Genomic DNA, 11,997 nt, shown 5'->3' with positions numbered 1-11,997 from the left:
ATATAGAGAGAGAGAGAGAGAGAGAGAGAGAGAGAGAGAGAGAGAGAGAGAGAGAGCGGATGCATGCACCGTCAATCGTTAGTCTGTAGTCTGTTCTCTATTCTATATTCTCTCTAGATATTCCCTTCCCCGCCCTCCTTTGTCTACTCTATACTACGCATTACTAAGTAGACCCCCCTCCCCTTCACTCCAACAACTTCATCTGATCTGATTCTGACAGAAACCCTTGACGGCCGCTCTTAAGTGGGTCAGGGGACCCACTTAGACACACACACACACACACAATCAATCCTCTTTTTCCCTTTTTCATATCTCTTCTTCTCCAGACCCCTGTCCCACTTGCTTTCTTTGGCAGGTCTTGGCCTGATACCCACCCACCCACCCGCTGTACACGCACTCTGCTTGCTCTGTCTCTGTAGCCTCTGCTGAAATCCATGCGAAGCCTTCCTGATCTCTTACGGTCTGCTCTACCACTGTGGACTGGCTATGGATGGAGTGCACGCTATCGCCGACCCTCAGAATCATCTTCACACCGCTCCTGAAAAAAAAAAAAGAGCCAGTCGCTCATCCCAGAATCGCAAGAGTTAAAAGGTCGAAACCAAAGAGACCGATCATCGTCCACTGTCCACTCCATAGGAGTCGCATAAGCCGTAGGCCTCTTGCCAGAGGTGATCATGCCAGCAGTCCGACTTTGGAGGTCCCGGATACGCGATCCGGAGCCACCTGCCCAGCCTCATCAATTGCCGAACAATCGATCGGGGGTCTGCGTAGTTCTCTCGCTAGCCTAAACCCTAAACCCTAATCCTTCTCGATGGAAGATGTGGTGGTGTACCGAATGCTGCGCGCCGACACTCGTTCTGTGGAAGAACCCCTCCGGTTCTGCGGACAGCACCGAGGACCAGCACCGAGACCAGAACCGTCACCTCTCCTCCGTCCCAGGCCCCGGAGCCTTCTCTCGCCGCTGGGATGGGAGTGGAGAACGGCCAAGGTATCGGCGGCAGTCCATCGTATTCCCCGGAGACAGGCAGTCACGCCGGTTTGGGGAGGTCCCGTGCCGTTCCAGAGCGCTCTGCGAGTCTGTCATCCCCGAACGGACGCAGGATCTTGCCGTCATCCCAGCATGGTCCCGGGGAGGGCCAAGGGGCTGTTCCTGTCCTTGCGGTCCCGGCTTGTGCTCGAAGGTTGGGGAAGGTGGCTGGGAGGAGATGGAGGTCTCTCTGATTGCGGCTATACTATGTAGGTGTCAGTCTTTCAGTCAGTCATCCTTCTCAACCGTCCAGGGGGGCGCGAGGCCTTGCCGTGGACGAGTAACTCGCATACTGTGCCAAACAACAGAGCCACAGAGGCTGTGCCAACGTAAGACGAGAGAGCGAGTACGGTTAGACGCCGTACGCTTGCGTCAGACGACGAGTCTGCCTGGGGCAGTGGGGTAGTGAGACAGGTGACGAGGTCCTGCGTATAGAGGCGTGGTGGAGGGTTATAGTGATGAGGGGACCAGTGGCAGGCGTATCTATCTATACTGAACCGCTGTCCTCTCCCTTGATGGAATCGGGGTGAGTGGAGTGGGCCTTTTCGGTATCTCGTCACAGGGTACAGAGAGAGAAAATGTATCGATGTATGTGGAGATTCTATTACTTAGTAACAATTCGTATCTAAAATTAGCACCTAGTCTCGGGAACTGAAATGCTCCTATTTATTTGTGACTTGTAGATAGCTTTTTTCTTTCTTCGAATAAGATCGATATGATTACTCTAGCTAAAGACCTATTTGTATACGCATCATACGTGCGTTACACAACGGGACCCCCAGGAGCCAGTTATTATGCATGTGTAGGTGAAAGTGAAAAAAGACGAAGGAATCATTGCAAACTGTATGCTTCCTCGCCCTCCCCAAAAACAAGAATCCAAAGATCCTGTTCGATTTCCTCGGGCTCCATTTGGAATCTGAGTGCTCTAGCAGCGCTTGTAAGAAACGGATATGTCGTGTGTCCGCACGCGTCAAACATAGGTCGTTTGTTCTACAAGATTATTGGTTAATTTGCTGAATCCTTTCTTCGACCCGTCTAGACTTACCCATGGGACAGTGTCTGCATAATCCTGAACAGCAGCGTACAATTCTTCAGCTTCCTAAATGTAAATTCACGTTAGATCCTCTTTCTAGGGATCAGAGTATTTCTGACGTACCTCGTCGTCAAGAAACGTATCTGGGTACCAGAGCCCCGATTGTCTCGCCAAGTCAGAACGCTGCCGTTCAATTTCGGCATCAGGGACAATATGTCTCTCTCGATCAGTCTGCCAATATTTTAACGACAGCTTCAATTATAGGAGGATATATGCATAAATATTCAAGTACTGACCTCATCCATTCTTTCCCCAACCTGGAAGTAGTAGTCTTCAAATATCTCCGCCAACCTGATAGCTGTGCTTGGCATTCTATGAGTGATTGCCGACGAATGTGATGCACCACCTGTGAAAATTGGCTGAGCCGTGTTCCTGAAGAACTTGTTCCATGGGGAACCAAAGGACTGCTTGCATGGATGCCAGTAAGGAGGACGGTCCCACTTTCCGTTAATACGGACCAAAAGATGACGGCCGTTTGCAGATAATTTTGTTTCCTTTGGCAATGCTCCGAAATCATTCCCTGGCCCACGTGTGACGTCTAATTTACCAACACGGGAAACACGCCAAGCGCACCTGAGAAAAGTCTTGACATCCAGATCCCCAGGGACAGGTTTTAAGTTGGAAGGTGTGGTTTGAAACTCATCGCCAATAAGGTAAGCGGCAAAGATCATGGACGTGGCGGCGCTGGAAATGAGCACAGCTTCTTGTAGCTTTGTGTCCTCAGGAGGAGTCCAGTTTTCTGCTGTCAACATCATTGAAAGGAGGCCGAGATTTCCACATCGCTTCATGTCGCTGTTTTGTGACACTCTGATATACGTGTCGCGGGAAAGGTATGGAGAGGCTGCTGCATACCACAAAGATACCATGGCTTTGACAAATGAAGAAGGACTTTGGTAGACTTTGGTTCCAAGGGAATGGATTCTGCTCAAAATTGGGTTTTGAGGGGGTTGGTCGTAATGGTCCAGAAGCTCCTCTACAGCGAAAAGAACATCTTCAGATATGTCTAATAAGATATGTTAGAAAAGAACAGTAATGATCCTTGAGTTCGTAGCCCAGACCATGGATACTGCAAACATGGATCGGACATCTTGAAAGATGTTGCTGTAAAAGATCTTCTCTGATATCTTGAATGAAACAGGGAGGTTTCTTAACAAGCATGTGTGGCTCCCAAAGAGATTCAAATTGGAGGAGGCTTTCCATTTTGAAGCTTTAAGAGGCTGATTTGGAGGATGTGAGGTGGTAGTTTTGAAGTTGTTGGAAAATAGGAAAGCATTTTTTCGAGAGGAAATACTGAAGCTGACGACTGCTGAAAAAAAGAATCCATTGGAAAGAGAAAAAAAAGAAGCAAAGAGCCAGTGACTGCTGCATCTTTGGTAGCACAAATTCAACAAGCTGCAAAATGAAAAATTCCTGAAATGTGACAATGGTCACATGCGAATCTGGACATCTAATTCTCAAATTGTTAGTATTGTTTTCATTACATTGTTTTCTCGAAACGACGATAAGACCTTCAAATTTGATGACTTCCTTGTCTTGATTTCCCCAAAGCGAACTCTTCAAATTCTTCAACGCTCATGATGGAGCCACACATCCCATACCAGCCTCCCAGCACACCTCTTGACATCCCCATTACCTTTGTGAAAAGCAACAGCCAGAGGGATTTGCATATTTTCGTTCCTGATACATTTGAATGGAATTTTGTCCATGAGATCACCAACAACTTCAGGTAAAGTTCTCTTGTAAAGTACCTGGTAGGCATCTAATCTAACTTGACCAGCCAGAGGATCCAGCAACAGGTCAACGTGTACCACGACAGAGTTCGCTAGAAGTTCCGCCTCTGTCCAGTATCGACTGACGAAGGGGATTATGGGCTACTCCTCTTCACATCCAGTAAGACAGCATAAATAGGAACCAGAAGAACGAGGCTAACAGCTATACAAACCCGCCGAGGCCAAACTCTCCGCTAGTTGAAGACGTCAATAACAATCAAAGCAGCACCTTGGACAACCTTGAGACTGCTCAAACCCACATCCCGAGGCCCCCAAATAGTTGGATTCTTTACCGGCAAGCTAAGTCCAGAGAATTGCATGATGTATACTCAACTGCCACTGCACCCGAACTTTGTAAGTACATCCCATGTTTTGCATCAAAATTCAAAACTAATTGTCACAGCAAAAATAATTGCAAAGATGTGGCACGAGGAACCCCCAGAAGTCCTTCAATTTTGGAGGGCAAGAGCCGAGGAAGAAGAAAGATCTCACAAGAAACGATACCCTGGTTATAAGTACACCACTAAAAGGTCAGCGGGGCAAAATCAAGGGTGAAGCCTATTAGAAGGGAGTAGTATCATTTCTCCACGATCTGGCAATACTACATAAAGCCTTGGTAAACAAGTGGAAAAGAAAAGGACGTCAAGTATGTGGCTACTAGAAGATAAATAGACGGACAAAGTGTCAAGAGTGTCAAAAATACAAGTAATATCCCGTGTACCCTATCCCCTCCCTCGTACGAACATTGTCACGTTTTAGGTCTACGACATGCTCCATCCACGGCTACTCTGTATTATTGCTGATAGGGCAACACTAAGAAGGCAAGAACACCCCCGAATAAGCTACGAGAATCTATAGAACAAGAAGTATAGTAAGGAGACGTTATATAAAGCTAAGGCCCGCTAAGAAAATAAGTAGGATAGGGATCCAGAGAAGAAACAAATAGAATAAGGAGATAGAAAAAAGGAAGAAGCAGTTATATGTATGTGAGCTAAGGGACCTACTCGGGGCGACCATCAGGGGCTTTTATCAGACTCAGATCAGATGGGGTTGGAGTGGAGGAAGAGGGAGGGGTCTCGATAGAGTAGATGAAGGGGGGAAAGGGAATTTCTAGAAAGGACGGACCAACGATTGACCGTGCACGAATCTTTCTCTCTTCTTGAATAAGAAGCGAGAAACGAGTAGCAGCCCATTATTTCGGGCCCGCCAAGAAATTTCGTTCTCCCACACTCACCTCACCTCGTATATGTACCAAGCACACTTCCCGCTGTGCTCGAAAAGGTGCCTTCTTTTCTTGCTAATCATCACTCTTTTTTAATTTTCCTTCTTCTTCCACAATGAACTCGCCCGGAAATTCTGTTGATGTTCATCGAACCATGGCTACTAGATCCAACCTCATCGAGCGTCTGTCAACTGCCTCAGCAGCCGACTTGCTTGAACTATTGGATGACGAGCCTCTTTTTAGTCTCGCCGCTCGATACTTTCAAAGATTCCCTGAAACCAATTCCGGCACCTTTCAATCTGCCAGTCAGGCCAAGGAATCTATTGCTGAGCCTCCAAAAGACAAAACCAAACGGCCCCTCAACGGCTTTATGGCCTTCCGCAGTAAGTTATTTCACACATACCAAATCTTATAGTCACATCTAACTTCTAAACGCAAGGCTACTACATGAAAATATTCCCCGACGTTCCACAGAAGTCCGTCTCTGGCTTCCTGACGACTCTTTGGAACCAAGACCCGTTTAGAAACAAGTGGGTGCTGGTCGCCAAGGTCTACTCGTTCATTCGGGACGAGGTTGGGAAAGACAAGATTCCTCTCTCGCAGTTCCTGGGAATAAGCTGCCCTTTGATGAAGATAATTTCACCTTCCGCCTACCTCTCAACCCTTGGTTGGCGTGTGGACAATCAAAATGAGAAAGGGCAACACCTTGTCCGCTTCGACCCAGCAGCCAGCAACAACGTGGCAGACATCCAATTGCAAAATTGCCCAAACACAGAGCTGGACCTCCTCGCCTTAGTCCTCGATTTTGGGTTCCTTCCCGCTGAAAGCTTTGGGCTCATGCAGAGGATGGGGGCCAACAGCAATCCAATCATGACTGCGGACACTGGAAACACTACTCAGCACGTTGTTCCCTGCACCATTGAGAAACTTGACTTTCTGTACACCGTTCATAAGAACCCATCCAAGGCGGCAAAGGACCTTTTGGGAGAGCATTATGTCGACTGCATCATGCAAGACTCGGGGTACAGAGTTTATGATGTCCAAGACCTAAAGCAAATCGACCACATTTCCATGGTCCCTCCCAACGAACCAAGCTTCTACCAATACGGTACAACCCACGCACATTTCAACATGAACAAGGAGCCTATTTTCGAGATCAGTAACATTCCAGATCACAGGTGTTATGATATTAGTAACTCTTATGACATGGATTCTATTGCCGGCTTTGTGGAGCCGCTTGGGAAGTACAGTAAGTCAAAGCTTACCTTCTTCCGCAGATGTTCATTAATTAACTATTTGTCTTCAGCTTACGGGTTTTCTGACGATAGTCCGCCTTTCTCCGCACATAATGATTTCCAGCTCATGTTTTGAGAGAGCGTGATGGATTGATAGACAGGCATGGACAACTGGCACAGGGCTTTCACAAGCCTCATATGCCTCATACGTAATATGGGCATATCTAAATTGGCGTTTGACTTTATAAACAGTGGCAAATTGCAATAAATCTTCTACATTTACGTGTCTATCCCTAATGATTGCTTTCTGAGAGCTTGTAATAGTTTTGTGTCGTTATTTAATACAGTAGCTAACACTCGCTTTGTCTCGTACAAGACTAGTAGTAGTACCAGTAGTAGTACTAAAAAAAACGGCTAAGAAGCCATATACAACAAGTGTCAACAACCCAAAGACATGGAAAAAGTGACAGCCGTTTACGGTCCGGCTGGCTGGTGTCGTGGTGCCTGTCGAAAAAAAAAAAAAAAAAAAAAGTGCTGCATCATCGACTCCAATCACTGCTCCAGATAAATGTGCCACACCTCCACTCTGATCCCTTTTCTTTCTCACCAGAAGGGCCCAGTGGCCTTGGACAGATGTAGAACGATCGACCTGATGACACCCAACGCCACTCACAGAGAACGACCAACGAAGTAGATTAGCTTCCTACAAGATAAAAAGAAGAAGGGGGGGCGTGTCCTGATAAAAAGGGAAAGAAAAAAGTGGAATGGTGGGGGAGGGGGTAGAGTGGAGAAGGACGGGGGATGGKGGGGGGGAGGGGTTGTGACTTGGGAAAAATTGAGAGAAAAGTGAATTCAAGGTGAGTTGAGAGAGACAAAAGGGAAGAGAGGGTGGGGCGCACGTACCACAATTGATACCAGGCTTTTTGGTGACAAGGCTGATGCAGGGTTCACCATGGTGTTCGCATCGGGGAACGACCCGTTTGCCCAGCAGCTTTGACCATGATTCTTTGGCCTCTATAGGGTCGAAGACGCGATCATCCTCCTCCTCCTCCTCCTCATCCTCCTTCTCGCAACCACCACCACCACCGCCGCCGTCGCCGCCATCACCTTGGGTGGGGACCACGCCGTTCTGGGGTCGTCGTCGTCGACCGCCCTCGCTGTCGGCCTCGCTGCTGACGACCGCTTGCGTGCCCAGGCTTGGAGAGCTCTGGTCGGCGGCAACGTTGTTGGTCTCGTCATCATCGTCGTCCTCATCATCGACACCACCACCACCACCGCCGCCACTGCTGGGACCCTCGCTGGCGTTGGTGTTGGTTCCAGTGTTGGCCGTCTCACCCGCGTCTGCATCTGGGTCTGTCTGTGCATCTCCCTGTGCAGGCACTCGCACTCGTGCATCTACATCCGCACATGTCTTGGCCGTTTTGGTAGCATCGGCGCCCACCCCAGTCCCCGCTCTCGCTTTAGCTCCAGCTCCAGCTCCAGAAGAAGGGCTGAAACCAATAGTAGAAGCCGAGGCATTCTTGGGCTTGAAGAATCCCTGTATGCTCCTCTGCTTGGGACCTGGCGTCGTGGCCTTCGCTCGGTTCGTATCGCCTCCCACTTCCGCACTCGCCTTGGCCCTCTTCGCCTTGACCGGTGATGTTCTGTCACCTGATGCCCGTGCCCTCTTTGTCCACTGCAGTCGCACCTTCGCATCCGGCACGCCAGTGGCGGAGGCGGCAGAGTCGGCGGCGATGCCTGCAGCCCCATATCCTGAACCAACCCGCTGGGATGCGCCCTGACTCGCTTCTTCCGCCTCCACTCCCCCTCCTCCTCCTGCTGCTGCTGTGCCCTCCTGCCCGCCCCTGTCCTTGTCCTTGTCATCTTCTTTGATGCGCCTCTCGCCTGATGTGATATTGGCATATGCGTGGCGGGTCGAGGGCGAAGGCGCCCGTGTAAGCGACACGCTTGGACCGGTTGCCGGCGACAATGATGGTGATACCACTGTTGGTGCTGATGGCGGGGCTGTCGTCTTCTTGGTGAACATGTCACGGATACTCCGTCGCTTGTCAAACTCCGGGATAAGCTTAGCCGACAAGGGGAGGAGATGCCGCTGGCTCCATTCTATTTGACGCCTCCCATCCTTGAACATGCCAGGGGGATTCACTAGATCCAGTAGCCACGACACCTCCTCGCTATACCCATGCTCGCCCCAATCCCTACCCCTGTTTCCGTCACCGTGCTCGTGTTGCCCTTCGTGCTCCCTCCCATGTGCATACGCATGCACATGCTGTCGGTCGTTACTGACGGTTCTGTCGCTGCCGCCGTCGCTGCCGCCGTCGCTGCCGCCGTCGCTGCCGCCGTCGTTTCCGCTGCCGCCGCTGTTGCTGTCGCCACCACCATTGCGTCGCCTCGCTGCGATCCCGTTTGCGCGCACAGTGACACTATCTGCCATGGTGCCGTATACCGGACAGTGGTCCGAGCCCATCAGACCCTCTTGGATGTTGGCATCCACGAACCAGCCCTTGAGCCCGTCACTGCACAGCACGTAGTCTATCCGGCTCCCGTTGTTGGCCGGACGTGTATTCCTCCTCGTATCCCAGCAAGTGTTCATCCCCTCCCGGTCCGGGTGGAAGCATCGGCAGATGTCCCAGAGCACACCTTCCTCTCTGCCCTCGTCCCGCGGGCCCTGGACTGAGCCCTCAAAGATGAGGTGATTGAATAGCCGCCGAGACGGCGTCGACAGCCACTCCCCGACGCTCACACCTGCTTTGCGCAGCTGCTCCCCCATGTTGGTCGAGTCCAACTCGGATCGGATCACGTTGAGATCCCCGGTGAGGATCACCTCCTTGCCCATCGCTACCAGGTTGCGTACCCTCATGTCCAAGGCCTCGAGATATCCCAGCCGGAAGTCGTCGCGAGACTCGTCCCGGTTGGCAGGGCTGTACACCCCCAACAGGACAAAGGCTGGGAACTCTAGTATGACGCACCGTCCTTCCGAATCCAGCGTCATCTCGTCCACCACCCCTGACAGCTGCCCGGCTCGTGGGTACCCACCGATCTGTTGGTCCTCTGGCAGATCGCGGAAGCTGACCGTCGACTTGGGCGCTGGAAGGATCCCCGTGATTCCCTCTTCAGCGCGTATTGGTGAGCACGTAGCATTCCGAGTAAATATCGCCACACCGGAATATCCTGTGCCTTCCGTCAGCTTTTTTTTTTTTTTTTTTTTTTTTTTTTTTCAGTGCTTCAGCGTCTGTAGACTTCCCATCCGAGGCAGACCCGGCAGGATTTTCTTTTTTCTTTTTTTTCGTACCCTTCTTGTGGCGCGGTAGGCTAAAGTACACGTCCCACCCGGGAACGAGCACCATGTCATCGCGTAGGTCCTTTCTCTGTATCTTCGTCTCTTGCATCACAACAATATCGGCTTCGAGAATCTCAAACATATCCTGACGGAAGTATTAGTTGGCTGCACCGGGCTTTGTCTCTATGATACCAATGATCAGTTTACCTGAAAGGTGCGCTTTTCGCACCATGGCTGATACGAGAAAGGGTTTCTTCATGACATGTGAGTACCGTTCATGGTGCGGTGAAGTTGGAGTCATGGAGGAGGCAGAACAAACCTGATGCCGTTGACTAGAGAGGACTGTCAGCACCACCACGCCCATAGATACAGAATCGCCGAGAATGAGACATACCATTCCATGTGGTTATTCGAAACCCCATGATGACTATGGAAGGCTTATTACGTAGATGGTCATACAATTCTGCACAAGTGAAGCTTTCACCTACCAACGACGGGGAGCCATGAGCGTGTTTGGTCGTATCTCGGCATGCAACCCTCCCTGCACACAGAGCACGGGTGGTAGAATGCGACAAGACAGATGGAAAGATGAGGAAAAAAAAGCCTCAGTGCAACAAGAATTCAAACAGCCTGCCTTAAATCACTTCAAGCTGACGTCTTCGATGAAAGCCGTGGTCGTGATGACGAACAGGCAGGCGCGGCCATACCGCGAAGTCACGTGACTAACCGGAAACAGGACGGACCAATAGGAGCCTTGATTATCAGGCAAACCACCGGAACGGCCAGTCTTCCGGTCAGCAATGACCTCAAATCATTCGGCAAATCCTCAATTCTTTGCTCTCCGTCACCACCACCACACCACCACCAACCGCAACAATGTTCTCCGCCCGCATCGCTCGCGCTGCCCCCCGTGCTGCCGCGCAGGTTCGCGCCCCTGCCCAGCGCCGCTTCGCTACCGACGCCACCAAGAACGAGTTCATCAATGAGCGCGCTCACCAGAAGGAGCACGCTGGTCAGACCACTGGTACGATCAGCCCGCTTCTCCCACCTCCCCCCCCCCCCCCCCCCCCCCCCCCTGGGCGGAGATTCAATTGAACCGTGGAAACCGATTAATTACTGACATTATCTTTCGCAATAAAGAGCTCTGGAGGAAGATCTCCCTCTAGTATGTTTTTACATCTTAGTTTTCCCCCCTCAGGCCTACCCGGCCCAGTTGAGCATATTTCCATCGTACCCGGCTCCGCCCGCTCGCCCGCACCGCCCCATACGCAGAAGGGAAAAGACGACTGTCCTGTCCTTGATGGCTAACCTTCCACTAAAAGCGGTGTCCCCGTCGCCCTCATCGCCTCTGGCGCCAACGCCTACTACCTCTGGGAGGCTCACTGGGACCACTGGAACCACATGCCCCCTCTGCCCGAGCGCACCGAGTACGCGTACCAGAACATCCGCTCCAAGAACTACCAGTGGGGTGATGGTGACAAAGTGAGTTTCTGTTCTACCTTCTTACGGGGTGGAAGCGATTGTCTTGTTTATTCCGAAGAATCCAACGTTGCTGACCTTTTCTCTCTCCTTCGCAGACTCTTTTGTACGTTTCTACTACTACCCCCTAATCGATTTCGGGTGGCCAACATGCGCTACCCTCCCCATGTTACACTTTCCCCGAATTGATTCAAGGAGATTCACTAACCTCTTTTGCAGCTGGAACGAGAAGGTCAACTATCACCGCAAGGACAAGTCTTGAATATACCCCATACCTGTAACAGGCAATGGACCTGAACGGTTGCTAGAACATCTCTTCCTGGAGGACTTACTGTACATGTCATTAGGACAGCCACTTGAATTAAGATTTCTTTTGTAATTCATACCGTGATGTCGGCGGGCTCTGCTCTCCTGTTCTCCCCTCTTCTACCTTCCGATATGCGCCGAAAGAGTCCTTATTTGATATGGGGCCATGTGATTACGACCCAGCTACGGCTCATTAGCATTGAAAACTACCACCACCCAATTCCATAAAAAATCATGACAGATTAGATACTTGAAACATAGGATAAAAGTAAGAGCTAATTGAGACTTTGTGTTAGTGCTTCGAATGTGGCAGCTTTCTGCATCTTGAGATGACACCAAAAAAATATTCACGGTTCGCCGAGGAAACTCCGACAGAGTCTCGCTTTCACACATCGACGCGTCTAACACTCGACAACAACAAGCTAGGGTCCTTTCAACACATGATGCCGTAGAGCAATGATCAAACTTTCTCGAAAGATCAATAAGACTCTCGAGGCCCAACTCCGGTAGCATTTTTGAAAGAAACTTCGTGCCGTCGGGCGTCATGAGCCTGACGACTTATCATCACTGAGCCCACTGCCGCGAG

At 50.6% G+C, this 11,997-nt stretch overlaps 3 protein-coding genes across 3 annotated transcripts; 2 read left to right on the top strand and 1 right to left on the bottom strand.

Moving 5' to 3' along the window:
* Positions 1-5,265: 5,265 nt before the first annotated feature.
* Positions 5,266-6,482, top strand: GMORB2_3532 (mating type protein MAT1-1-1; the record flags this gene model as incomplete). Its single annotated transcript, XM_035465508.1, has 3 exons — positions 5,266-5,494; positions 5,551-6,360; positions 6,418-6,482. The coding sequence occupies 3 exons, from the start codon at positions 5,266-5,268 to the stop codon at positions 6,480-6,482; spliced, it is 1,104 nt and encodes a 367-aa protein (XP_035318496.1).
* A 765-nt stretch (positions 6,483-7,247) lies between these two features.
* On the bottom strand, positions 7,248-10,048 carry GMORB2_3531 (AP endonuclease 2; the record flags this gene model as incomplete). The annotated part of the gene is made up of 6 exons (XM_035465507.1): positions 7,248-8,550; positions 8,869-9,457; positions 9,639-9,771; positions 9,834-9,879; positions 9,946-9,958; positions 9,997-10,048. Coding segments are annotated over 6 exons (2,136 nt in total), but the record flags the coding sequence as incomplete, so codon positions are not given.
* Positions 10,049-10,502: 454 nt separating this feature from the next.
* GMORB2_3530 (cytochrome c oxidase subunit 6a) lies at positions 10,503-11,367 on the top strand (the record flags this gene model as incomplete). Its single annotated transcript, XM_035465506.1, has 5 exons — positions 10,503-10,650; positions 10,767-10,791; positions 10,949-11,108; positions 11,204-11,211; positions 11,325-11,367. The coding sequence occupies 5 exons, from the start codon at positions 10,503-10,505 to the stop codon at positions 11,365-11,367; spliced, it is 384 nt and encodes a 127-aa protein (XP_035318494.1).
* Between the last annotated feature and the right edge of the window lie 630 nt (positions 11,368-11,997).

Source organism: Geosmithia morbida (assembly GCF_012550715.1).
Source record: "Geosmithia morbida isolate 1262 chromosome Unknown scaffold_19, whole genome shotgun sequence".
In the NCBI taxonomy this organism is placed as follows: domain Eukaryota; kingdom Fungi; phylum Ascomycota; class Sordariomycetes; order Hypocreales; family Bionectriaceae; genus Geosmithia; species Geosmithia morbida.
This window is presented reverse-complemented; position numbering and strand designations above follow the sequence as displayed.